This window comes from Suricata suricatta, chromosome 11 (genome assembly GCF_006229205.1).
Source record: "Suricata suricatta isolate VVHF042 chromosome 11, meerkat_22Aug2017_6uvM2_HiC, whole genome shotgun sequence".
NCBI classification, from domain to species: Eukaryota; Metazoa; Chordata; class Mammalia; order Carnivora; family Herpestidae; genus Suricata; species Suricata suricatta.
The window spans coordinates 93,884,697-93,912,687 of NC_043710.1; the positions used below are offsets into that span (position 1 = coordinate 93,884,697).

A 27,991-nucleotide genomic window follows, 5' to 3' on the forward strand; every position below is an offset into this window, starting at 1 on the left:
CCGGCAGCGATCGGCCTTCGTCTTCCGGGCTGGTTTCTGGAGCGCGGGGAGCGCTCTCCTCGCGGCCCTTCTCGCCGGACCCCCGGCCCCCGATGGCTCGGATGGGGCTTGCGGGCGCCGCTGGACGCTGGTGGGGACTCGCTCTCGGCTTGACCGCATTCTTCCTCCCAGGTAAGCGCGTTCCGCCTATGCCTTCCACCGCCACCCCCCACCCCTCCCTCCAGTGCCTTCCCCGGGCTGGGAGCTGGATGGCGGGCACGTCTGGGTTACAGGCAGCAAAAGGAGCCAGAAAAGTTGGGTCACGGTTTTAGGTAATGGGGGTACGGGTGGCACGGCGGGGAAAGAGAGGATGATGAGAAGCCTCACAGCCTGCCCTGCAGGGAGGCAGTCGGATGCACGTCTCTGTGTAGCAAGAAAGCACTTTTCTCCGCTCCTTTTTTCACAAAAATAATAATATGTAATAGCGTTCTATTTATTTAATAACCAGCTCTCAGCTCGGGAAGCAGTTTGGAAACACTGCATGTTACATAAATGCAAAATAATCACCGTAATCGCCGTCTCGGGGTATGAGACAACAGCCCCAGGGGGAGGGCGTCAGTCGCGGAACTGGTGGGCTGTGGGTTTGGAGAATGGCAGGGGGGGTTCGTCTCTCTCGCCGGCCCCTTTGCCAGACGGCTCCGCGCGCTCGGGCCCCCTCCCGCCCCACGCAGCCACACGCGGGCGCGGAGAGCCGGCTCCTGCGTCAGAGACAGCTTCTCGCTCACCTGCGGTTCCGTTCCCGGTGGGTGAGGCCCGGGCCGCGCGGGCTCGCCACCTCCCGGCCCTGCGCGAGCTGGACTTCGCCTCGGAACTCCGCGCCCGGCCTGGGGGCTCTCCCCGGAGGAAGCGCCGCGGGCTCGGTGCCAGCCAGGTGGCTGCTTGACCCAGTTTCCCCAGGGTGCCCCGCGTGTCCTTCCTCGAGGCGCCGGCGGCCGAGGGGTTAACCCGATGCCGGACCCTGGGGTAGCCCGCGGTGGCCCATCTGACCGGTGGGGTGGGGGCGGAGGCTGGGACCGGCCGGCGTATTGTGCTGGGGAATGAACTGGAAAATGCGTTTAGGAGGCAAATCCGACCGAGTCCCCTCGCATGGATTTAACCCTTTGTGTCCCTGGGGAAGCTGCCAGGCTCCCTCAGCGGCTGGTGACACCAGCGGGGCTCGGGGTGGGGGTGGGGGTTTCTCGAGCCCTCTGGGAAGAAACCTGAGAGGACCTCCCGCCCCAGAGAGAAGGGGTTTTTGTGGGGAAGGGAGGGTGTTGGCTGGAGCACGTGGTCTGGCCATAGGATAAGGGGTCGAGTACGGAGACACCATCTCCGCATGGGGCAAGAATATCTATCTGATATGAAGCTCCGCTGGCAGAGGCCCGTTGGAGATGCCAGGGATGCAAGTGCCGCAGACTCGCCAGCTGGTTTGTTACCCAGGGGCCAGCCTAGCTGCCGAGTTCCCGGGGCTGGGGTGCACCCCTGGGAGGCAGGAACCTGGTCTCATTCAATTCAATGCCCCTTCTGCTGCCAGCCCACTTCCAGGGCTCCACCGGTCTGGCTGAAAGCCGATGGCATCGAAAGCACTTTGTGGAAGCCGGCACCCCGGTGCCCCCACCCCTGCAGCCTGTGGGGTGCTGCCCTACTAGGTGTGGGGGGGAGGACGGGGGGTGGATTCCAGGGCACACAAGCAGCGCTGCCCATTTCCAGGGGCCTGAGTCCCTCTCCTGGCAGGGTAGTCATGGTGAGTGAGAGGTCTTCCTCTCACACCGGACCTCCTGGAAAGCCAGCCAGCCGGAACTTAGGCCCTAGGACTCCTCCGACCACGGGAAGGGTGGGGGGAGCTTCTGGGAACCCTTCAATGGCATAGTGTCCATACCTGGATTTGAGGGGGAAGGAGAGCTTTGGAGGAGCTCTAGCTGGTCTGGCACACCAGGGGTTAACCTAATTCCCTTCGGACAAAGAGTGGAAAGGCTTGGGGGAAAAGAATGAACTCACCCCCACTCTCCCCTCCTTTGGTTGTTCTCTTTCCCCCAGCTTTGAGATACCTAGTGGTTAATTCCTTCTTCAAGTAGGCTAGAAGCCTGCCCTGCTCCACCCCACTCAGGAAGTGGGGTCAGGCAGTCTCACCTGGCTCAAGTATAGACACTCCCCTTCCACTAAAAATCCAGATTGAGCGGTGGGATGCAGACAGAGAAGTACAGCTCAGACAGGCACTTAAGCACTCCTCAGTTGACTGTCATTGTTACGGCCGGGTGGCATCAGGGGCCACCAGAATTCATTCCCCCCGCTGGCCAAGCTCCTTGCACACCTGGTGCCTGTGTGCTCTGTGCCCTGGCAAAGGGAGGTGGGTGGGTGGGGTTGTGCCCCTCTGACACCTAGATGGAGGCTGGTCAGCCCAGAAGTTGCCTGCCTGCACACCCCACTTCCCACCACCCGCTGGCTCTCTCCTCAGTGCTTCCTGTTGCTCCTCTCTGGAGACTTGCCAGCCTAATGCTCTTTTCTGGGTTCTCCTGGGCTGTGGCAGGGAGCACAGAGGGCTGAGGAGAGGTCCTCTCTGGGGGGAAGCAGGTGGGAGCAGCCCCCGGCTGTGTGTGATGGCCCCCTGACTTAAAAAACCCAAGCATTCCCAATCTGGCTATTGACGTGTAAACACAGAAGTATGTTTTCAACAACACAGCCTTTACCAGGCTGGGTGGTGGAGCACCGCAAGCTTCGAAGATAACCGTCTGTGGTTCCTGCAGGTCAGCTCAGAGGAGAGGGCCAGTGGGGCATGGGGACTACACCCCCGGAGAGGGACAGGCAGAGCCTTGGGGAGGAGGCAGAGAACCTGTCTTATAAGCAGGTGCACAGAGCCATGTCCCACCCTCCACCACACCCTCCCTAATTGGCTTCCCCAAACCTTTTGTCTGGAGAGCACACACACACCCGAGGTGTCCTGCACACCCTCAGAAGACCTGTCTGGCCCTAGCACATCCCTTCTCTGCAGTCTGTAAAGAGCTTGCAGAAGGTGGTTTCCTTCGAAACTCCGAGTGTCGGAGCCGCTGGGCTATTTTCCTCTCTCCCCGTTTCTCACAGACGGTGATGTGCTCAGGCTTGCTGGGCAAGACATTATGGCAAAACCAATTCTGCTGGCCCGGGGGTCACCGTGCCTGCGAATAGCAATCTCAGTGCCCGTTTTGGAGGCTGCGCTATGGAGAGTGTCTCAGAATTAGATTCAAGGCCTAACAGTCCAAGCTGGAGGGGAGGAGAAGATCTTGCAGAGCCTGGGCCCAGAGCCCTAGCCGAGCAGCCTGTGAGGCATCTCTGAGCCTGAATATCTGCGGCTCAGGGGGACAGGTGGCCCCTTGTTGCCCGATGCTGGCCAAGATGGTGAAACTAGTTCTCTTCTCCGCCACTGAGCTTTGCACAATGAATCTACCTACTCGCTAGCCACTTCCTGACCCAGGACCCCGTTGATTGCTGCCTGGATGGTCATACCAGCCAGCAGAGCCCTGGTGCTGGTGGCTGAGCAAGTGGACCCGTGGGCCAGGCTAGTGGGGAGGTGGGGGCACGGGCAGAGGGTCTGCCCCAGTCACTGTGTCTATGATACTCCCATTGTTTAGCAGCTGACTAATGTTCATTGTTCGGCACAAACAGAAAACACCCAAGGGAGGTGTGAATATACCTTCGATTCTCCTGATTGTATCTTTCCTGGTTAATCTGGCAACTTGGATGGCTTCCCCCCACCCCTTGCTCCTGGGGGAGAGACAGACAGGGTACCTGTGTATTCACCTGTTTGACTGTCATAGTTGTTATTGTTGTTTAAACTCTGACTGTTAGCCAGCGCTGGGCTAGGCTGGACACTAGCCAGCTGTGGCACTTAGGCTGTAACATTTCTGACAGTTTGCATATTGGTTCACCATCCCTGTCCATTGGCTACACGCACACACATATGCAAGGCTTTGTGTGCTTGTGTTGGTTGTCTGCACTTCCCTGTGCACATGCAGAGTCCCGGGCATGAGGACAAGGAGGTGTTGCACAGGTGTCTGGGTCAGCACGGGACTGGGGCTCTAACTATATCAGATGTATATTCACATACAAGTGATCTCTTCTGTGTTTCCAACTAGGATCGTGTGAGTGGCTCTGAGCCTTGATAAAACCTGTGTTGATGTCAGAGGGTCAGGGAGGTGATTTGGGGAAGAATCCTAGGATTTGCCCTCAGCCAGCTCCTTTCAAGATGGGCCATTGGGTCCTCTGGGAGTAGGAAGCCTTTACACTAGCTTCTTTTTCTGTTCTTGCCCTTGGCTTTAGACTGGGCCTCTGCATGCTTACCTGGAGAGACTTTCGTCTCTCGTCTCCTTGGCACACAGTGTCTGGAAGCTGGTGTGGACTGGGGCCGGACTTGCCCCATGGCTTCTCAAGATCCCTGGAAGCCTGGGAGGGGCCCAGCTACTGATTTGGCATCCTTGCTTTCGAACTCTTGGGGGAAAGGAGATCATCTGAGGAGAAAAGTGGTGTACATTGGGCATTTTAAAGGGGGCATGAATGTGGGTTTTGATCCTCCGTGAACGTAGCCCTGCAGAACCATAGGCATACCCCCAGGTTGGCAACGTGCATGTGCCTGGAAATACACTGGGCCCGTGCAGCAGAATGGGAGGGCGCCTTTAGAGGGAATGAGGGGCAAGAGGTGGGGGAGAATGCTTGTCCTGGGAACCCAGGACCCTGTGCCCAAGACCGACTGGCAGGTGTTTCTCCCCCACAATGCCCGCCCCTCTCCAAGAGACCAGGTCTGCCGAGCCAGCAGCAGATGTGCTGGCTGGGGCAGGAGGTAACTTAAGATCTGAGCGGGGATCACTTTGCAGAGGGACTGCCCTGAGTTGGAGATAACACCCCTCAGTCCAGTTAACCCTTCAAACCCTGGACTGTGCTGGTTTGGGAGATGGGGAGAGGGAAGAGATGGGAAGGAAACACACCAAGCCTAACATCTGAATGCTGACCCATTCCCGAACGACAGATGAGCATCATGCAACAGGAGAGACCGAACAAGGACACAAAGAAAGTCTTCCTGGCTCCTGGCAGCAGATGAGGGACTCTTTAGGGCAGTAGATAATCCCAGGGTTTATCCTTGGATGGGGGAGGGGAGCAACGGTATGTATTCTCTGGAGCTCACAGGATCTGTGCCTTTCACAGTCTTCTAGGGCTGGGCAACAGGGGTCTCTGACCCTGGTTATGAGAGAGCAGCGGACAGCTTGGTTCCTCTCCCTGCAGCCTATAGAAAGGACCCCATCTTGGCCGCCCTGCAGAGTGAGACAGCAGCGTGCAGCCAGGTGGACCAGGTTTGAATCCCAGCTCTACTCATTGCTGGCTGAGTGGACTCGGTTAAGTTACTGTGTGAGCCTCAGTTTTTGCCATCTGTAAAATGGGCTTCTGCTACTACAGATTCCAGAGTGAGCTGTAAGGAGTGGCTGGACAGTAACAAGTGAAAAGTGCTTAACTTGTTGCCGGCCATGGGACAAACACGCAGTAAAGTAGCAACTACCCCTGTTCTCCGCGCCTTTCCTCGGAGTGGTCCCGGCCCCATCTCGTCCACCAGCTGGCCAGCAGCAGCTTTGTACTCCTTTGAGAAAGAGCCACTCAGCTGCCTGCCCGGTGCTGACCCCTCTGCCCTTGTCGCCAATGGGGAGCTGCTCAGTGAGCCCCTGCCGCCGCCTGGAAATGAGGGCAGAGGCTGCAGCAGCCTGGGGGGCTCCAGGCACCTGCACGAGCCCGACCCCAGTGGTCGTGTGCTCACAAGCAGCAGGTGCCATGTGGCCTTCTTTCTGCAGCGTGTCACCAGGGGCTCTCCCCAGCACCCGCCCCACCCCCTGGCTACAGCCCAGCAGGGCTCCGTCGCCCAGCTGGAGCACCGGCTGTGGTAGAAGCCAGGGCTCCCAGGGAGGGCCTGGGACTCAGCCTCTGCCTTCCTTCAAAATTCCACATTTGGGGGAAGGGTGCACAACAGGACCCTCTCTCGAGCAGCCCCCTCCTCTGGCAAGATGGTACACCCCATCCCTCCTGCCATCACCCCTTTCTCACTGGCAGAAAGCCCCCTTCCGGCTTCTCCTGTTGCAGATGAAATCCTTTCGCCACTAATGAAAAAAATGTCCATGGCACTCTTTACAGCTCACAGTTTTAGCTGATCCTCCCAGCAACCCCATGTGAATGGTATTCCTGGTCCTTCCATTTTACAGGAAAGTGAGTCAGGCTTAGTAATCTGCTGACCATCTCAAGCCCAGGGAGGCCAGATCAGGTGCGAGATCTTCTGACTTCAAGTCCAGTAGATGAGGGAGATGACACGAGCTGAGATGGACAGACACAGAAGAGGTTGAGCCGGGCCACCATTGAATGTGTCCAAAGAGATGGTCATTCTCTTCGCCAGCCACCACCATTCTCCCCCTACAACTAGCCAGAGCTCCCTGGGGAATGGAGGGATACGTTGAGGACATAGGTTGGAGGGTGGCCCAGCCAGAGGGAGCTGATCACGGAGCCCAGGTCAGCACCGCAGCCCAGGTCAGCACACCCGGCAAAAGAACAGCTGGGGGGCCGGGGAGAACAGCGTCCCTCTGGAAGCTAGAGCATTCACCCTCTGGAAATGTGGCCTGATACATGGGCGCCTAAGGTCTGAGCACAGAGCCCCAGGGCACAGGCAGGCCCAGGGGGCAGAGAGCAGGGCTCTCAGAGCACGTGGACCAGGAGGAGCCCCAAGGAGGGGACGGGTGAGATCTAGCAGGCAGAGCCCACTCCGCACCCGGCTCTGGCCTGCACAGACCCCAATGTCATTCCCAGTTTATGAGGAGTCTCATTACCCAGCCACAGACAATAAAACCCGCCCGGCCACTCTGGCCCGGATCTCATTAGAGGACATTAGTTCCGCTGGCTGGTGGCTCCACTGGGACCCAGCTGCAGGCGTGGCCCAGGAAGCAAAGCAGGCCAGTGGCCATGGGCATGAGAATGTCCCATTGGGAGTTGGAGTTCGATCTATGGGCTTAAATGGAGTCCTTTGCCTCCCCACTCCCTGTCCTGGAATGTGTGCTCCCCAAAGCCGGGAACAAGGGTTCCTTCCCACCTACTTGATCCCCCAGTTCTGACCCCTGCCTGAAGGGGAGAAGGACACCATTCCTTCCAGGGATGTTCATAGGAGTCTGCTTTGGCCAGAGCTGGCTGAGAAGCTTAGAAAACACCATCCTTGCAGAGGGGGGCCTTTGGGGACAGGGGATGGCTCCTCACCCTCACCTGTAGGTCTGAGAGTCACATCCTAGCAGTAGAGATGTAGTTTGGTTTCCTCACAGCCACCCTGGCTTGGATCCTGGCCCATCCTTCTGCCCCGTGGGGGTAGAGACCTGGAGACCCCATGGTGGAAATTTTTTCCTGCCCTAAAGGTGCACTTCCGCCAGCTGTCCTCCAGGGTGGGAGCTTGCTGGTCTCACAGCCCTTCCCCAGGTGGAGTAACTTGCCCCCATTTGCTGTGTTGGGGGCTTGGGTGCCATCATGGGGTCCTTCCCACCAGAGCCGGGATTATTTCTTGCTTCACAGATTTATAGTGCCCATTGACAGCCAGGCTCTTCTCTGCCTGTACCTTCCCTTCCCTGCTTTATCTTGATCTCTCCTTTCCTGTAATCCTGCACATACCTGCTGGTGGCCAGAATACCACTGGGGCCCAGTGGTCACCACGATGAAAGACAAGACCAGAGCAAAGGAAAGCTTGCCCTTTCCTGGTACCTCAATCTTGTGGAAGAAAGTAAGCGACAGGCCCAAATAACTCGTTCTTAGCGTGCACGAGCTCACTGGGTAACGCTCCCATGGAGGGTCACACAGGCCAGCCCACGCTTTGGCGTATGAGCTGCTTTGCCCGCCAAATGAGTCAGCGGAGATGGGAGGGCCGATCTGTTTGGGCAGATGCGAGTCAGCCTTGCTCTGGAGAAAAGGGGACTAGAGACCTCTCCCAGCTTCTGGAGTTCCCCCGTAGGGCCCTCATCTCGTGCTGGTCTGGAGCACAGGCCCCCAGTGGGATCAGCAAGGATGTCTCCATGTCTTCTGGGGCCTGAGCAGCAGCCCCCGCACGCCTTCCCTCGGTTCTGGTATCTGGTGGGTAAACGCTGCCAGCTGCTAGGACAAAGGAAGTTGGAGAAGGCGCCTCAGAGCCAAGCCAGCCTTGCCACCACTTGATATGGGCCCCACCTCAGGAGGGGCGGGTAGCAACGGCCTTGTTCATAGGACTGTTGCCGCAGCCCCTGACTCCTGGGTCTCTGGCTCCGGTCTGCTCACCCTGCTTCTTGGATGGATACACCAAGGCGCATACGAGAAAGACACTCACAGGCCCAGAAGCACCTGATGGCTGCCCCCTCCCTAGCTCCTCTCTCACTGCCCTCCCCCACGTCAGGCCCACCTAGCCACACACCCCTCTATTCATGGCCCACATTTTCCCACCTCAGTGCCTTTGCACATGCCCCCCTCAGCCACACACCCTTCTGTTCATGCCCCATGTTTTCCTACCTCAGTGCCTTTGCACATGCTAGCACCCACCCACCTCACCTAAAATTCTCCCTTACTTCCCATAACTAAATACTGAGATCAAGAGCCACTGCTATCATGAGGCCTCATGACCCACCCCCTCTCCCGGCTGGGCATAACCTCTCCATCTCAGAGCCCCCTGGCACCTCCATGCCCCTTGTGGCACTAACCACTGTGCATCTTGCTATGTAGTTATTTGGGCCTGGGACTGATCTTCTTTCCAAAACCCAGAGCTCCGAAAGGACAAGTCCATTATTGATGGATGTCGGTGTCCCCGGGGCCTAGTACAGGGTTGGCCACGTTGCGGGCTGCCGTGCTGGGCAGATACTGGTTGGCTGTTTGGGCAGTTGATAGCGATGGTGGTAATAACAAACTTTTATAGAGAGTTCTTGGGTGCCAGACACTGTTATAAACACCTCACAGGGAATAACTTACTTCATTTGCATTACAGCTCGTGTAGAAGGTCCTTCTAGTCTCCCTTTTTTCACACATGGAAAGAGGAGGCCTGGGCAGAGGTTAGGTACCTGCCCGTCGTCACACAGCTAGTGGGCGGCAGAGCCGGGATTCAGATCCAGAGAGTTGGGCCAGTGTCCATGATCATACCACTTAGCTAAGCTGCCTCTCTTCTGGGTGGACGGGTGATGGAGAAAGACAGCCAAACACTCCTGGAGTAATGCAAGACCCTGTGTGCAGAATGCCCACCACCCTGGCATATTGCTTGCTCACCCTCTCTGCTCCCTTTGGTGCAGAAACAACCTGGTGTGGCGCTGTAGCAGGTGGGGTTATTAGTGCCTATCATCTGAGTCTCGGTGGTCGTTACTGGGTCCTTGGGCTACTTTCCAGGTGCTGGTGGGTCCCGCTGCAGTCACTGTTTTGTCTTGGGGAGTTTGAATGTGGCTGTGCTGGAAAGATGTCCTCACTGTTTCATCCCCTGAGCTTTTGGGCATCACTGATGCCGCTGGGGGGCTCCTCCCAAGCTTCATTGGCCAGACTGTGTAATAGCGTCTCCCAGAGAAGCCGCCGGAACTCTCCCCGGAGGGTGTTCCCAGGCAGGCCCCTGGTCCTGGGTGGGTCCCCAGCTCAACAGGCTGATCCTATGCCAGTGCCTATCCAAACCTTCTGGAAGGTTCTGGTATCTCTTGCCCTCACCCAGAGATCCCAAAAGATGGCAAGGGAGGGGCCCCCACCTGGAGAGGTGGAGAGGATTTAGGGTGTTCACCTGTGCTGGCTGCTTTGATCCCCTGGGATGAAAGGGCCGGTGTTTCCTCTGCCCCAGGCAGGTTCAGAGAGCAGGGAGCTGAGGACAGAGGCATGGCAGACTCGTCGCTGGCATACAGAGCTGTCCCAGGGAAGAGGGGTGGGAGCAGAACAATCAAAACACTTTCTGACGTCGTGGCTGAGGACTAAGTGACCTGCAGAGCGCTCACATGCAGACTGTCCTAGAGGGTGACCCAGGGCCGACACTCCACTCGGCACACCCTGACCCAGCACCTCACCACGTGGATTCGGGCCGCACAAACTTGCTTAATTAGGAAGGTAACTGGGCTGCAAAACAGTCATCTGATAGGTTTCGACGCCAAAGAGAAATTCCTCGTAGACCCTCTGCTGTTCTAGATTAGCCATGCTCCATTAGCTTGAATTACGGCGCGGCCTCTGTGGCCCAGACACAGGCCAGCGCTGTGCGCTCGGTTCCTAGGCCTGGAATCGGCCCCACGCCCGGGAAGTGCTTGGAAGCGGTCGTAGAATGGCGAGTTCAAGACCCCCCTCCAAAGCTAAGGAGCGAGCGCCTGTCAGCACAAAGGGGCCAGCGTTACCCTGGGCCTGTGGATGCCCAGCCTTGCCCTCGAGCCATGCCACCTCCATGCCCCTCCTTCCCTACCCTGCGGGTCAGGCATCCTTCGAGAGTTTGGTGTCAATGGCAGAAGCTTTCTGCAGTGGCTCCTGGGTGAAAATTGGAGCGGAGGCAGGGACAGGCTCCTCCTGAGTGTAAATAAGATCAGAGCACAGCGGCCACACTGCGCCGGATTATTTTATTATGATTGCCCACCTCCCCCGCCCCCTGAGCTGTCCTCCATCTCATTGGCCTAGATAGCTGCATCTCTCAGAATGATGGATGGGCCGCCTCTCCCTTCCCAGGCAGGGTGGCCAGCCCTGCTGCAGAGCCACCCCCTACCCAGGCCCTTCCCAGATTTATTCCCTGTGTGTTTATTGTGCCCGGAGAGTAATCAGTGTCCTGGGTCAGCTAAGCACTCTGATTATCTCCATTCGGTTGATGGATGGGACTTTGGAGAATTTAGGCACCAGCCCCCTGCTCCCTGTGCCTGCCCCAGCCCACCCAGCACCCTTTCCAACTTGACTGCCCTCCCCCGGAGTCAGATGATGGGCCTCCCTGCTCCTACGAAGGCCGCACCGATGGTGGAGGGCGATGGTGGAGGGAGGCCACAACATCCCTATTGCCCACCTCTTGGCTCTGTGGCAGCGATAAGTGGGAAGGGTCTCTGTGGCTCCCCCTGCCCCCAGAAAGCCTGGAGCAGGGACAGACAGGGCCACCAGGCCGCTTATCTAGGGACCCGCACCCCCCTCTACACACACACACACACACATACATAGATACATACATACATACATATATACACACACACACACACTCAGAAACATCCTGCCCAGGAAATGGCTCGATTCTCCTCTCCCACCTTCTCACTCCATCACTCCTACCCCCTCGGCACTTGTGTACACAGATCGAGCTGTAATGATAATTTGTGCTGCTTTATGTGTTTCTTTACAAGTGTTTTTATGTCCTCTGTGTGTGTATGAGAGAGGTTTATGGGGTGTGTGTGTGTGTGTGTGTGTGTGTGTGTGTGTGCGCGCGCACTCCTGATTAGACTCTGATTGCCATCTTTTCCCCCCACGGAGGTAGGGGGCTCTCAGCCAGCTGGGGGAGGGGACTGGGCAGAGCCTGGATGCTGGGGGGCAGGGGCAGGAAGTGGGGAGAAGAGGCAGGCAGTCAAAGATGATGACCGTCGGAGGCAGGTTCTCACTGCCCCCCAGCCTCCAGTTAGAGAATGCAGAAGGTCAAACTTGGATAATTGTTTTGTCTGTAGGATCACAAACAACTGGTTAGACTATTTCCCCACTCCACCCCTCCCCCCCAGCAAATTGAACCCACCAGCTGCTTCGGAACCACGTGGTCCCTACCTCTTATTACTTACGTGTGCCCTGCGTCTGGTCTCCTCTAAACTTGAGTTCCCTTCACTGGAAAGTGGGGGTGTGAGGATGAGAGGTTTAGAAGAGGTAAGTAACGCGTGTGGGGTGGTGAGCACAGAGCAAAGCATGGAGCCTTCACACCACTTGGTTATCACTAGCTGCGGCTGGCCCCGTAAGCCTCCATCAAGGGGGCGCGGATGCAGTTCCTGGGGACTGGGCAGCCCAGCACACCGCAGGGGTCCCTCAGCTGGGTTCCTGTCACTTCTCAGCTTGGACAGAGTGCATCACCTGCCCAGGCTCCCTCGGGCTCCTGAAAGACCACCCCCACCTCCAGATTGGCACCTGGGAAGATGCCTGGTAGCATTTTGGAGCCATCCTGAGCTCCCTGCCTAAAGAGTAGCGGGAAGCAAGAGTTACAAGCCTCAACTAAGGAACCCCATGCGCAGCCTTCTGGCCGCCCAGCGTGCTGGATGCCAGCACTCGTGGGAACCCCACCGCCCTGGGTGTGTCGTGGCAGGCTCCTCCCCCCCAGGGAGATGGGGCTGAGCAGTAAATATAACATCCCCTCCCGGGGCTTCCCATCTAATGGGATGGCGCCTGCCCTCCAACCTCATACACAGCAGGTGACATCTGAGGGGGCTATCTCTTAATGCCCACAGGACAGTGGCCTGGCTGGCAGGTGAGAGAAGGAGCAATGCCTGAGCAAACCTATCACTCTAACTACGCCTTCCATGCTTGGCTGTGAAGGGGCTAGGGACAGGACTGTGTTCTCCTGCACCCTTAGAGGTGGGTTAAACATCTGAGCCTGTGTGTTCCCCTCCCATCCTCAGGTTCAAAAGGAGCCTCCCAGCTGGGCTATCTGCTGAGGGTAACTCCCTTCCCTGCAGGAGAAGGTAACTCCCTTCCCTGTGGAGGATAGGCTGGATAAGTCAGGAGAAACCAGCCATTAGAAGGAGAGTCAAATGATATATTTCTTAAAACCCCTCATCCGCATCCCGACCAGTTGGATTTGAATGTCCGACTTCAGCATGAATACCCCCAGCGATGGGGAACTCACTACCCTCCGTGGAAGCCCGTACACCTCTCACTGCCCCTGGTTCTCCCTTGCACTGGGCTGAAAGCTGCATGTCTGGAGCCCCCACCCATTAATCCTGCTGCTGCCCCCAGGGAATCACGTGGAACACGGCTGATCTGGCACGTGACATACTTTAGGCATTGAGAGAGGGTCTCCAGCACTCAGCCTTCTTTCCCTAGAGTGCTTTTGACCAGGTCTGATGCACTTGGCCATCTGCGGTACGCTCTGGGAAATGGGGTTGCCTTGATCCCCAGGGGCAGGTGTGATGCCCCAGATACGGGCTGACCTGCCCGAGGGTTTTGGCCGAGGATTCCCCAGCCACTACCACCCTCCGAGGACCCAGGAGAAGGCACCGTGGGTCGACTGCCTTCACGCTTCCCCACCTCCACCTCACCCCTTCCGAACCCTGTTTTCCTTTGGATTAACAATAAATTGCAGTGAAAGATCCGCTTATCTCCAGTGGGAATTAAGGAATTAAGTTGGTGATGGGGAGAGAAGGGCCTGAGAAAGGGAGCATATTGCATAGATTCAGGGCAAGGGGAAGGCAGTGGGAGGGGCGCTTCTCTGCCCTCTGTGACTTTGCCCTGGAGACTGCAGGAGCAGCCCCTAATTCTCCCAGCAGCCTGATAGGGACGGGGGTTGGGGGTGGTTGGACGGGTGTGGCCACCCGTGGGAGGCAGGTACCACAGGGACGCCCACATGGGGTGATCTCCTGGCAGCGCCTCACGTCACCCACTAGAGCCTCGCAACACGGGGCAGCGGCTCTGTGGCGTGTTGGGGCGCTGGGAGGGCGAGCTGGGGCATGTGGCAGGGTGAGGCACCCCACCCTGCCATCTGACACTGTGATCCAGAAGCTGTGATGGGGCCCCCACCCTGCAGGCAGTCCATCAGTTCCGTCCAGGCACTGCAATAACCCCCAGGCAGACCCTTGTGACCCACCCGCTGTGTTTCTCAGTGGAGACTGAATTAACCATGGACTCCGGTGGCCAGTTGTTAGATGAGGCTCTCGCCCCCTGGAGAATCTGGGCTTCCCTCTGTCCTGAAGGTAACCCAGAAGCCTCCCTCTGGAACCCCAGCACACCTCTGCCCTACTCAGCCCAGCACCCCTGCCCAAAGCTCAGGAGGCTCAGCTTGGAACCCCTTCTCCCATGACCACCAGGCTTGCTGCTCTGGCCACCCTCCCTGTCATCAGACATTTGGGAGCTCCCCTTTCCTCCTTTCCCCTACTCCTCCCACCTCTCCCTGCCAAACCCTGAGGCTGAGCAGGGAGAGATAAGAGGCTGAGCTGCCCTCCAGAGGGTGAGGGTCCAGAGGTGGAATCAAGAGGGGATGGGTCCCAAAGACACAGCTGCCTTTGGGTCATCCGGACTAAGCATGGGACCTGCCCCAAATAATAGTTTCAATCACTTGTCATCCCAGTCTCTCCCGACACCCTCCCAGGGCTGGGAGGAAGGGTTGACATTCAATAGCACCACCACTGGGAAGGGCACTGGAAGATAAAGCGCAAGGCCAGGCCAGATAGACTTGAGGGAAGGAGGAGGGGCAGGGAGATCTAGGGAGGCTTGGGATTCAACACCGGTGAAGGGTGAAGCCAGAAATGGGGCCCTCCAGTCCCAGAGTCTAGCTGGTTAATAATTCGTGGCCCTGGTTAATCATTGGTGTTTTTTCCCCCAATTTCAGCTCCCCCACCCCCACCTTCTAGGCTCCGCCCAGGCCTCTGGAAAAAAAAGCCCCCACCTCCGTCCCTGCCCTGCCTCATCCCCTCCCCCCGGCTGGTTTCTGGTCTCTGGAGCCAGTGTGGTATTTAATCTTCAAGAGAGATTAGTGGCCTGTTTTAGCCAGCCTCCCCTCATACTCTTTGGATGCCCCTAGATATTTTCTGCTGGAAAGGCAGGCCCCACGACCACCCCAGAAGGTGTCTCCTTAGCAGGGCCGCTAGCCCCTGTTGACTCACTTGGCCAACCTTGCTGCTGGCCAGGTAAGGTCCTGGGGTGACCCTGTGGGTAATGCTTCCCAAATCCTTTAGGGGAGGTCAGTCAACAGATGTTTATCTACATGTGCCAGGTCCCCAGTGTCAAGAGAAAGTACCTTAAGCAGCTCAAACAGAGGCTAAAGGCTTTATTGAAAGGCTAATATGCCTCTGGGGGCACTTGAAGACCAGGTAACTCCCCAGGCTGAAACAGGATGAGGAGGAGAGGAGGCCATGCGTCCTTGAGTTTGGGCTTTGGGGTGATATTTTCATCTCCATCTGCTAGAAACCTTGCTGTGGGGGTGTGTGGGTTTTCGGGCCTCTTCCTCCCGATCCCTGGTGCTATACCGCCCCACCGGTGCCCAAACAGCCCCTTCGAGACCTGTTTTTATAAGCCATGGGGTCACGGGAAAGGCAGGTGGGAAAGAGGGGCTTCTCCCGCCTGTTTGAACCCTTTGCAGGAACTGATAGGGATGTCCTGCACTCCAGACAGGTTGTCATCCCTGCTCTCTGGGCACAGAGCTGACCAGAGCAATCCAGAGACTGTCCCGAGTGATTACTGTGTGCACAGGGCTGTGCAGGGGCCCTAACCTGGGAGAGGCTTCCCTGGGGCAGTGACCTTGAGGCTGGGACCTGGAGTCTGAGTAGGCGTGGCCTCTCCCCATTCCTGGGTAGCCTGCACACCCCAGTCAGAGCAAGAAGTGAGAGCATGTCACAGCCCTGCTCTGTCCGGAGCTCTCACAGGCTCCCTGGTGCTGCTGACTTAGGTACAGACCCCATGGTCCACGTCAGGGCTCCTCAGCCCCAGCCAGCACTGTTGACGTTTGGGGCCAGATTTTTTACGTGGGGCTGTCCTGTGCACTGTAAGATGTTCGTCCTCCCTCACCCCCACCGTGTGACACTAAAAAATGCCTTTAGACATTGCTGGGTGTCCCCCGGGAGGTGGGGTCACCCCCAGTTGAGAACCACTGGCCTAGGGTCTCACTGTAGCCAGCACCTCCTGCATGGTCTAGTATTTTCTCTCTTCCCCTCGCCCTGGACACTGAGCTCTTTGAAGGAGACGGCTCAGTCTTAAGATCTCTGCAGGCCTTAGCTCAGGGCCTTGTACACAGTAGGTGCCCCGTAATCGCACAGTAGACGGATGGGGGCTGGCTGGCTTCCCTCCTTCTCAGCCCCTAGTAAGCGATGAGGTTTCCTTCTTCAGCACACCTCTCCGTGTTGTTGGCACTTTGCGTAACCCCCGTAGCCAAGATGTGCAAACTTCCAACGCTTCCCCCTCTCCTGACACCTCCCATACCCACCTCATGTTGTTTGCAGCAAACAAAAGCATCTTTTCTCATGTCGTTCACATTTGCTGAGTCTCTCCTGGGCCCCGAGCCCTGGGGGATCCGGGGGCTTGTGGTTGTGTGTGTGCGCGGCTGTGCTGTTCTGCAGTCAGGTGCACGCTGGCCGGTGTGTCTGTGGTGGCGTCCGGACCCCACTCATGCTGAGCTCATGCCCTCTGCTCGCCGTTTCTCACCTTGCATCTCTCCAGGCCTTTGCTCTGCTTGGCGGGCCCCGCTTCATGGCCTGGCCAGGGTTCTCTCATCCTTCAAGACCCTTCCTTCCCTAATCCCCTGCCCCAAATTCATCATTTCCTTCCCAGTATTGTCATGGCACTTTCGAGCATTCCTGCCGTAGCACATGGACCACGTTATTAGTTAATGTTTCCCGTGTCCTTGAGCCTGGGACCATGTTGTGCATGCACGTGTGTGTGTGTGTGTGTGTGTGTGTGTTCACACTTCCTACTTTCTTAATACATGTTTATTAAGTAAATGGAAATAAATTGCTTATTTTGTTTTCCGAAGCATTTTCTTTGTACTATTCTAAGGGTGTCTCTGATTAATGGCTTTGCTTAACCTTTCTGCGCGTGCCCTCATGCGTTTCTGTGCACGCACGTGTGCACATACATACGCGTGTACAGTGCTATTTCGTTGCACATGGATGTTTGGGTGTACATGTGTGCGTGCATGCGTCTCTGTTCCAGCGCTTCTGTAGATTTAAATGTGTGCTCCCCCTCGTACCCTCCCTCTCCAAGGTGGCATTCCCTCAACTTTGCGAAGGGGTGAGGTTAGAGGGGACTGGGTGGGGACTCTCAGCTTTCTCCAGAATGTCCTTCTGACCCCAGTCCCTGGTCTGCCAGAAGGGACCAGGGCCTTCCTGTCCTTCTGTGGGTAGCCCAGAGCAGCCAGGCTGGGTTCGGGGACAGAGCCCTCTGTGGCCTAGTCACATCACACCCCCTTCTCCATCCATCTCTGCCCTGTTTAATTGGAATTTGGCTAGTGGAGACCATCTGTTCTATTCCGCCTGTTTCCATGACAACCAAGTGGCTTGAGACTGAGGTTTGTAGTGAGAGAAGTGGCCTAGGGGATGCTGGGAAATATCAGTGAGGTCCTCCCCCTCACACCTGCTCCGCCTCGCCTTCTCCTCTCTGTCCTGCCCTCGCGCCCAAGCCCAGAGTAAGAATAAAGCTATTGCCCACCAGGGAGTCAGGAGCCCTGCTCTCCCAGGCTGCTCTGGGCTTCCTCTAGCTTCCATTCATAATGGAAGGACCGAGGGACTGGTCCTGCCGCAGCTCTGCCTGCCCTGGGACTGGAGGGGAAACCTGGAGACATGAAAGGCTGCAGTTTTTCCTATACTTCCAAGCCTCAGCCACCCGGCCTCCAAACCTCTTCCTCACCCCAAGTGTCAGAATCCTCAACCAAAGAACACACACACACACACACACACACACACACACACACACAGCACTGTACAAGCATCAGAAATTTCAACCCACTTGGGAAGGCTGGTCCATCTCCCCCTCCCCCCAAATGCCAGTGTCCAGGGAGCCTCAGTCCCCAGACCTTCCAGGTGACAGGGCTTTGAGAATGGGGTCCTTTGCTTCCCAACCTTGGGAGTGAGTGCTCCCTCACAGCCCTGCTGTGGTCGCTCAGGACACACACAAAGGACTCTGTCAGAGCACCTTGCTCCCCAGGGGTCTCCCTCTCCCCCTGCTGCACAGAGTGGGCCCTGCCAAGCACGTGGCCCATAAAAGAGCTCAGAGCCCAGCAGAGAAACTGGCAGCTCTGTGAATGGTTGGTCCCTGGGCTCCCAGGAGCCCAGACAGGCCCCGCCACCCTGGGACGTGAGTGCAGCTCTTTCTCTCCTATTTCTGGACAGTTCCGTTTTCATGGTGTTATTTTCTGCCCTAATTTCTCGGTCTATGGTAAAGCCTCTTCCCTGCCTGCCCTATTACCAGGGGACTGGCCTGTCTTCAAAATTAAGTGGTGTGGCTTGTCAGGTGACCTGTCTGTCGCTCAGGTCCCAGGCGAAAGGTGCCAGCCACGCCTCTTGCATACAGGGGTCCAGGGAGCTGCCCCAGATGGGGAGGTGGTCCCACAGTCTCTCTCTCCAGTGCCCTGCACCCTGGAGGTCATTGCTCAGAGCAGCTGTGCCGAGCGGGGACCCCTACATTTGGGAGTGCTGCAGCCTTGCAGAGCATCTCCTACTGGCCAGCCTAGGCAGAGGTGGGATCTAGCTCCCCACCATCCATTCTTCTCCATGGGCCTTTGCTTTTTTCATCAAGATATAATTCACATGCCATAAAATTCACCCTTTTAAAGTATACAATGTGGAGGTTTTAGTATATTCACAGAGTTGGGTGATTATCGCCATTTCCCGACAGAGGACATTTTCATCACCCCAAAACGCAACGCTGTACCCATCTGCGGCCACTCCCCATGTTTTGCCACCTCCCCCCCCCCCCCCGCCCCCCCCCCCCCCCCCCCCCCCCCCCCCCCCCCCCCCCCAGCCCCTGGCCACCACCACTTCTGCACCTATGGATTTGCCTGTTCTGGACATTTCCTATAAATGGAAATACTCTGTGGCCTTTTTGTGGCCGGTGCCTTTCACTGCACATCCCATGTGCCTTTCTGTGTCACCACCCTGCCTAAAGAGCGTCAGTGGCCCCTGGTTGCTACAGAGTGATGTGCAGACCCTTGTCACCTACAGAGCCCTTTTTAAAATGGCGCCCATCTCCCACTGCATTCACCTCTGCTCCGTAGCCAATGCTCAGCGACATTACACTGTCCTGTTCTTGTTCTCTCTTCTCTCTCTGAGGGGCTCCTGCTTACCCTGCAAGATGCAGCTAAAAACCTCCTCTCCTACGATCCCTCCATCACCCTCTGAATCGCTTTTCCTCTTGGACGCCCATCGCTTTTGGTTCATACTTCAAAAACCAAATGAAACATAGCACTTAACTCGAGGATTATTTGTTTTCATGTCTGGGTTCCCTGCGAGACGGAGCTTCTGGAGAAAAAGAAAATGCCTTATTCTTTCTCATCCCTCTGTCCATCCTCCCCCCTCTTACCATCAGCCACCGCCCTGTCACCTCTACCCAAGCCTGCATGGTGCTTGACCCCGAGTATACACTCAGCGGCACTTCAGAGACCAAGGCAAGGGAACTAGGGAAGCCAGGGCTCATGAGTTCACCTGGGAGAGGTGACCCCGGAGAAGGACCAGGAAGGAGGGGAGGTTTCGGCATCCTGACATAGCAAAGACTGGCTGGGTATGCCTGGGTCTGAGGGCTGCCTTCATGCGGATGCTCACGGTGACAGAAGGTGGGGAGGTGTCGTCCCCTCAGTTACACAGCCTTTGTGGAGGACCTCGGTGGTCACTAGCGTGAGAGATGGGGTGGAAGGTTTGGCAAAAGGGTGGCGGCTGAATGTGGGGGAGGGGCAGCAAAAGAGAGCAGAGGATGACCCTTAGCTAGAAAGGGAGAGTGGTGGGTACAGGAGAGGAGGAGGGTGCCCCCCCCATCGCCCTCAGCAGACACACAGCTTGTGCAAAGGCCCAGAGGCCTGGAGGAGAGAGCCCAGCATGGCAGGGGGGGGGGGCGCGGGTAAGTGATGGTAAGTGATGTTTAGGCTGGTGGGATGAACAGGAGCCCCATTGCCCAGGGAGCTTTACGACGAGGTGAGCTTGGTGGCCTTTACACCTGTGTCTGATGCAAACCTCCCCATCCTTCAAGGGCCTCCCTGACCACCCCAGCTGGCAAGGGTGGCCTTGAACCCACTGTCCTGTGCACATGCAAAGTACTGGAAGGTGAACCATGGGTTTTAAAACCCTCCCCTTCCTCGGCCAGCCCCACGGGGAGGAGTTGAAGGGCAGGGGTGGAGGGAGGTTGCCTGCCACCTCCTAGCTTGGTGCCTCGGACCTCTGTTCCACTTCTCTGACTCTCGGTTTCTGCTCCTGTGCACCTGAGCATAAAAGCGGGGTAACACCACCCTCTCCAAGGATTCAAAGAGCTGGGACATAGATGCTCTGAGGAGGCTGTGTGGGCTGTAACCCCCACGCGTGCTATCCACACAGTCAACCAAGTGAAGGACCCGAGGCCCCTTCCCTCCTTGTCTTTTATGTCATGTCCAAAAGATTGGAAACCCTGACCCGGGCAGGTCCATGCCATTTGAAACGGGCTTGAAAGCCATTGGTGTGGTATCGGGGTGGCTAGTGAATCAAAGACATAGCCTTCACTCTCCAAGGGCAAGGGTGTGCAGAGAAAAGCTACAGTGGTGCTCGCTGGGAGGCGGGGCTAGGGGTAGCACGGAGCCAAGCCCAGCAGCCTTCTCCGAGGGGAGTCACCGGAGCCACCGGCCCTCCCCACAGTGGGATACAGTTCCCAAGGAGGGTGCCAAGCAGACCTTCTGGCCCTGCAAAAACAAAGCTGCCTAATTGCCTTTTAATCTGGGGATGTCGGTCTGCTGGTGTTGGTGCTGAATTGTAAGGGGAGATAATATCTTTCCCTTTGAGTGAAGTTATTTGATCTCTGTGTGTCAGAGGAAAGCCTGGGCCCAGGGAAGAGGTGGGGACCGGAGGGAAAGGTGGAAGGGGAGGGTGCTGGCTTTATTTCTCCCAACAACTATCGTAAATAAAGGAGAACAAGCATCTCTCATGTCCTGGCTCAAGGCCATTGTTTTGTGGAGGGCTTCCTCCTCACCCCTGCGCCTCCCACCTCCCTTTCAGGCCAGGAGAGGCCAGCTTGGCTGCAGGTGGGACTGAGCCACCCCAGCTGTCTCACCTGGAGAGGTGGGAGAGGTGGGCTCCGGAGACCTGGTGCACACCCCGCCACACCCCCTGGGGCCTGGGTTGTCCCTCTCCAGCTCTGCAGGGACTGCTGAGCTGTCCCAGGCGACTCAGTAGCCTCCGGCTCCACTCCCGACAGTGTTTTCTCAAGAGCGATGGGCAGGCTCCCCCAAACTTTGCCGGGACCGGTTCATCCTGAGCAGACTGTCCAACCGCTTGATGCCCATCCCCTTCCATCCTGCCCAGAGGAGCCTGGGCCCTGGACCTCTGGCCTCTGGCTCCCTCCCCTCCAGCCACACTGGCCAGACTTTCCAGGCACACTCCCACCTCAGGCCTCAGCACCTAGAATGTTCTCCAAGCAGACACATGGTTGGCATTTGGCTCTTGACTCAAAGGTCCCTTCTCTCAATGAGGCCTTCATGGCTACCCTTAGTAGTCCTCTGTACACACGCGAGAATGCACATGGGCATTGTCCTTGAAAATCCCGCTCGCCACAGCCGGCTCCAGGAGCTGACCCTGACCAGCCACGCTGCCCTGTCCCCTGCCAGGGTCCCTCTTCCTGCTTCACAGCATCCACGGAGCGCTCGCCACCTCCTCCCCTTGCAGCCTCCAGAACTCAGGGTGCTTTTCCGTGTTTTACATTTGAGGAAAGTTCTGGGGGAATCCCACCTTGAGTCACAGGCTCTTGGCGGGAGCTGGCCACACACGCCACAGAAACTGCCACCAGGCTGTGAGTGGAAGAATGTCTGAGCCCTCCCCCAGCCTCAGGTCTGACACCAGGCCAGGGAGGCATGCTGTCTTGTCCAGGGAGTAGCTCTCTGTTCACAGCCAAGGGCAGTCCGGGTCTTGGCCTGGCTCCTGCTGACTGCTGGCTGCCCAGGGTCCCAGCTCAGCTGGGTCCCCACCTGCCCCCTCCCCTCCCTCCCTCCACATAGGCGCAGCCATATATTTAACCCTGTTTCTGCATCCGTCCACCTGGCTGGGCGTGTGGCTGGGCGTCCTCAGCACCTCCAGGGCCTGCCCTCATCCCACAGAGGAGAGTCAGACCTGCAGTGAGCCCTCACAGTGCTTAGTAAACCAAACTATAGATGGGGAGGTGGAAGCTGGGAGGGCCTGAGGGACCGATTTCTACATGGAGGACAGCCCTGGGAGCCCTTCTTTCACAGCTCTGGGCCCTCTCTGTCTCCAGAAACACCTGGGGTGGTCCCAGGAAAGATCCAGAGGGAGGAGGGAGACAGGTGTGCCCTCCAGTGCACGTGCAGGGACAGGATGGCAACCAGAAATGCCAGCTGTGTGGCCTTGGGTGAGCCACCAGAGGCGCTCTTTCCACTGGGTGTTAAGGCAGGGGCTCCAAGCCAGGAGCTGGTGGCACTCACAGGGGCAGGCTTCCTGAAGGAGCAAGAGTTGGGGGGGCGGGGGGCGCAGGGTGGGGCGTGGAGCGGAAGCAGTGACTGGCCTTGGAGAAGAGGCATGGATGCAGTGGAGTGGACAGTCTGAAAGAGCCAAGCGCAGGTTTCTTTAACCTAGCATTGTGATGTCTTGCACTCTATGTGATTCATCCTTTTGGGATCTCCCTGGGAGCGTTGAAGGGGTGAATTACTTGGACAGTAATCCAGGGTGACAGGAATCGAGTGTGGGAATCAGAAAGCAGGTTTGCTGCCGTGAGCCAAGCGTGCTTTCAGTCTCAGAGTTAGACAGCTTGCCTCAGCCACCTTCCGGCCAGGTCACCCCGGCACTATCTGGCCTCAGATTCCTTATCTGTACAGCTAGAGAGTCAGATCCGTTGTTCCGGTCCAGTCTCTTCTGGCCCATTCTTGGTGCACAGTGGATGCAAGCAGGGCACCTAGCTGTACTCCACCATGTGGTCAAGTCCAAGGCCCTCTGCAGCCAGGAAGGGCACAGAAGAATGGGGTGCTGTGACTTCCCAGGGGCCAGCTGGTCTCTGAGATCTAGAGATGTCTAACTGCCTTTGTGGTGAGACATTTCTCTGTCCCTTTGGCCTCCGGCGGGAAAGCCCTTCCTAACGACTTTTGGGCCTCCTGCATGTGGGCCCCAGAATGGAGCCAGGCAGGAGAAGCTGATGATCGGAGCTGGCCCCCTCTGTCCCTGCCAGGGGCTCTTCTCAACGCTGAATCAGTCCCAAACACCTTGGCCCCAGTCATGCCGCATATCAATCGACTTTTAGAGACTGAGGAGCTGAGTGCAGGCTCTGCCAAGGCCATCAATGTTCCCTCCGAGCCTTGGCCTAGTAGGGGACAGACTGTGAACAAGGTCTTACAGGTGTAACAATGGCCTGTCGGGAACACACCACAAGGGGATTTGACCCTGCCTAGGCAGCACTTAACGGATGAGGGTGCTGGAGCAAGAGGAAAGAGAAAAGTCAGAGCAGGTATGGAGGCCCCGGTGGGCCGTGGTGCTTTGAGGGACCTGGAAGGCACGGTGGACGGAAGCCCCATGACCTAGTGTGTGCTGAGCACTTCTTCACACCAGGCTCTGCCCTTGATGCTCTGCATTTCAATACAGGAATTGAATCTTCCCAACAACCAAGAGGAAGTTACTACTATGATTCCATTTGTATATACAAGGAAACAGGAACAGAAAGTCTAAAGTCAAACAGCAAGCCAGTGGCAGAGCAGGGCTTTGAACCCAGGAGCCCGGAGCTGGGGCCTCTCTGCTACACAACCAGAGAGAATGGGAGTCCCCAGCAAATGCCGCTGACAGGATCCGGGGTGTGCAGAAGGCAGGGCCAAGCCCAACCGAACCAAAATCAAAAGGGAAGACTCACTTTCTTCTGGCACCAGGGCTCGGCCACCAGTACAGGGACAGTCTCTTTCCCCAGCCCTGGACTCCCAGATTCTGTATCAAACGGCACGGCGAAATGCACTTGCTTTTCAGCAAAAGGGATCAAGATTAAACAGCAGGAAGAATTTCCGAGCTGTCATGACCATACGCTATTAAAACGGGCAGCCAGGGGAGGTGGAGACCCTTGTAGAGAAGGTCAATGCCTTGGCCGCTCAGAGCTGCAGAAGGGGTGAGCGGAGACAGAGGAAGCTAGAGGAATGACCCCTCCCGCTGGCATTTGGCGGGGCACTGAAGATGACATAATGTCAGGCAGATCCAAGACCCTGCCCCACAGAGAGAGGAGACTATCCGCCATCTCCAAGCTAGCGCCACCCTCTTCCTGGGACCCTGTCTGCCCCAGCCCTGCCATTGGACTTCATTAAATTGCATTTTCCCAAAAGCAGGGCAGGCCAGTGACAGAATGAGTCAACGCCAGCCAGCTTGCTACAATTGTAGCCCCAGGAGCCGCTGGCGTAGAGGGAGATAATTGGGAGGGGCCTGACAGCTTAATGTCTGGGGCCGGCTTCCTGGAGCACTGGCGGGGAGGGGCGGGATGGTGCGGGTGGCCTGCGAGGACCAGGCAGGTTGATTCAGGCTGTCCCCATCTTCAAATGACCCCAACACCGCCACCTTTCCCCTCCATTTCCTGAGCAGCAGCTTGTCGGGCAGGAAAATAAAGTGCAGGGAAGGAAATTAGATCCGGAGAATAAATTAGGCTTTCTTTATTAATTTGTCAGAACTAATTAACATCTCCCCCAGATTCGTCTCCTCTCCAGGTGCCCCCCTGAGCAGGAGGAAGGGAGGAGTCTGCAAGAGGCCAGACTTTGGGCCTCAAGGTCCACTAAGTCATCTCATCTGCTTCCCCGGGGCCCGTCGGGGATGGCACCGAGGAGGGCTCGGGCCCCAGAAACCCCAGCACCTCGTCTCGTTGCTTGACCCCTCTGAGCTTCCAGTACTTCATCAGTCAGGGGGAGTCAGGGCCTGCCTCCCCCACCCCGGCCCAGGTGTCAGGAGAGCGGGAGGCAATAAATAACCACCTGCCTGGTGTGGTCAACCTTCGATGACATTTTAGGAGACGGAGCTTGAGCACTGGCAAAGGTCTCCGAGTTCCTTCATAATCAAAGGCCGTTCCGGTTTGACCCTAACGATAATCTCAGGAGGTATTAAGAGCGGTCACCGGTATTCCTGTGTCACAGGTGACAAAAAGGAAGCACAGGGTGGTCGGGCATCTTATTGAGACCACACAGCGAATCACCGCAGAGATGGGATCGATACTCAGCTGGGCAAGGGCTCCATTGCCAGGCCTGTGCCTCCCACCCCTGTCCCTGGGCTCTGCAGGGACCTGACACCTCACTCACTGCCGGAGGCTCACTTACTAACTGATGCCTCATTTCCTGGGTGTGAGTTCAAGGTCTCCAGCCCCAAAGCTCGGGCGCTTTGGCTGCCCCTCAGCTCGGGCAAGAGATGGCATTCATTCTGTGGAATTGGTGGCTTCCCTCCACACCCACCCCTGCCCCAGAACAGGGCCCAGCCCTGCCGTTTCCATGAGCAACCACCTCTGAGAAACTCCCCTCCACACCAGGCGCATGAAAAGCCCTTGAGAACCAGCCACACCTTGTTTGCGACACCTCGGAGAGTTGCAAAATCCAGTCTTTTCTCTGTCCTGTCGTGCAGCGAGAGCATCCCAAAGGTGCCACTTCTGCCAACCGGCAGCCCCCCCTCTGCCCCCAGTCCCCTGGGAGCACATGGAGGTGAGCACCCCCACCCATAGCATCCCCCCAAGGCCCCTGGGCCTGTTGCCTTCAGCACCTGGAGCCCGCCAGGGGCTGGGTCTAGAACAGAGACTCCCAGGCCAGCCACGCAGGGGGAACCTGAAGGAAGCATGAACTGACTAGCTCCTGTATTTAAATGAGGAAACTGAGGCCCAGATGGAGCAACTCGCACCCTCCACGGGCTCATAGCAGCACCAGGATTAGAACCCAGGGCTCCTGACTCCCAGTCCAGGCCTATTTCATGAACGAGGTATTAGTGTTGGGATATGACATCAAAACAAAATGAATCTGTCACATGAGGGACCCTCAGAGCCAAAAACAGGCTGAGGATCTGGTGGCTGCTGGACGGTACAATATCCCTGCAGGACAGGACATTCACCAATGTGGCCGGACCACAGGGCGCGGGTCCAGGGACAAAGTCACTACCCCCATCCCCTCCAAGCCCACTGGCAAAGCTCTCGGTGGGGGGCACCCCCATGGGCAACACAGTCCCGTCCCATGTCCCCACATCTTAGACCAGCAGTAGCTGGGCACCTCTTGTCGGGCCACTCAGCCCTCTCTGCAGAGCTGGTCTTATTTGGTATCTGCAGAGCAGGGGTGCTGGGGAAGAGCGGGGGTGCTGAGGGTTGCAGTCCCCACTCTACAGGTGGGGACCGAGTCCACAGCCGCTCTGGATGTGTGTCTCAAAGTCTCCTCGTTCCGGAGGCCTTACAGGGGAGCGGCGAGCCAGGGGGCAGACCTGGGTATTCCTCCACGACAGGCTGAGTGCCTCTGAGCCGCCCCTTCCTTGGCCGTCTCCCAGCACCTGTTCTAGAAGATTGCACTAGGTAGCTCCTGCGCCCAGTCAGACCGCCCAGTGAGTGTCTCTCAAAAGGCCCTACCCCAGGCTCCTGCCACGCTCCCTTGCACACTTGTGGGTGACGAGTAAGCAGGGTGAGCTAGTGGAATGGGGCCCTCCCAGCCATCCTGGGACGGGGGCCTCTGCTCTCCAGGACTCAGCTGGGTGTGGCTGGCCTGGGGGTGTGGGGAGGACACAGGGAGGAGGGAGGAGCTGGCCAAATTAGCATCTGCTGGTTGAATGTGTGACGATTCCCAGAACTTCCATAAGGACGCCCAGAACTCTCTTGGACTCCCAGAACTGGGGGAGGAGGTTGGAGGAAGCCCCTCCACCCACATTAAACATCTGGAACCTCTAGCCTTTCTTCTGCATCTTCAGGGCCCAGGATGTGAATATGCGTCTGTGCCGGCACCCACCCAAGAGGCCAGCAGGCAGAGACACAGGGGCACTGCCACTCACCCTCTGCAGGGAACATACTGGGGTGCTCTGCAGAGCATTCCTGGGTCCCCACGTGCCACAGGACCCAGGACCAGGCCAGGCACCATAGGCCAGAGGGAGGATACTGATTTGGGGGGTGGGGGAGCAATTGTGCCGTCTGAGACTTGGTGTTGAGCTCTGAAGCTGCTCCTTCTCCTGCAGGAGGGCACAGGCAGCTTCCAGAATCCAAACAAGTGGGGGTGGCCTTGGCCTTTGGGGTGCTGGAAATGGCTTGCTGCAGGCTTAAGGAAGGATCTCAGCTTATTGGCTCTGTCCATGACCACAAAGTATCTGCGTGCTGGCTGCCACTGTCCTGATCAGTTATTCCACGTGACACCCACCATGTCTATATGTTACTTCACTGAGCGCTTAGAGTCAGGTTTTGGGTTTTTTTTTAGAGTCAGTTTTTAAATATTAAGTCCATTTTACAGATGAGGAAATAGGCTCACTGAGGCTCGTTGCCAGTGTGTGGAAGAGCCCAGCCCAGGTCTGTCTGCCACATAAGTCCCCTCCCTACTCTTTGTGTTTTCTCCTTAAGAGGAGGGCCTGCCTGATCTCTAGCTCTGGTACGTGACTCAACAGGACACAGTGTGCTGTCATTGCAACAAAAGGAATTGAAGACGGACATCAAGAAGAACTTTCCATCAGTGAAGGGTGTAGATCATTTTAGCAGTTTCCTGGGGAGGAAAAGAGTAGGATTTCCTACTGTGAAGACCCTAAAAGGAGGGGGAAAGATTTATTTAGTCATTTGGGTGAAGTCCTTTTGGGTAAAACCTTGCCAGAGGCAGAGAGTAGTATATGACAGCTCTTCTCTCTAACCTCTGCTTGGGCAGTTCAGAGGTTCACGCCCCCAGCTCCGGCTGGACACGCCTCTGCTCTTGTCACCAGGCCCAGAGGGTCAAGCACAATGTCGCCTTTCCAAGGACATGCTCTCTTGCCCAAGTCCCATTTGGTAGCCCTTGCCAGCTGGTGCCTGGAGCAGCGTGTTGGACAGGGTAGGGCAGGGCCTGGGCAGATGTGGTCCCCAGCTCCCTGTTCAGGCACCACGGTGAGAGCTCCAAAACCTTACTCTCCCCCTCCCTTCCCTGCTTCCAGAACAGGCTGGGAGGAGACCCAGGGACTGGACAGGTCTTCAACTTCTTATGCCCACCCCATCCTCCGGG

At 57.2% G+C, this 27,991-nt stretch overlaps 1 protein-coding gene across 2 annotated transcripts in view; it reads left to right on the plus strand.

Moving 5' to 3' along the window:
- The first annotated feature begins 7 nt into the window (after positions 1 to 7).
- The window catches only part of NECTIN1 (nectin cell adhesion molecule 1), a 111,134-nt gene continuing 83,150 nt past the window's right edge, over positions 8 to 27,991 (plus strand). For both annotated transcript variants that reach the window (XM_029957595.1, XM_029957594.1), the window contains exon 1: positions 8 to 171. In XM_029957595.1, the coding sequence (XP_029813455.1) occupies positions 93 to 171 (79 nt within the window). In that variant the 5' untranslated portion in view covers positions 8 to 92. The remainder of the gene's footprint in view (positions 172 to 27,991) is intronic.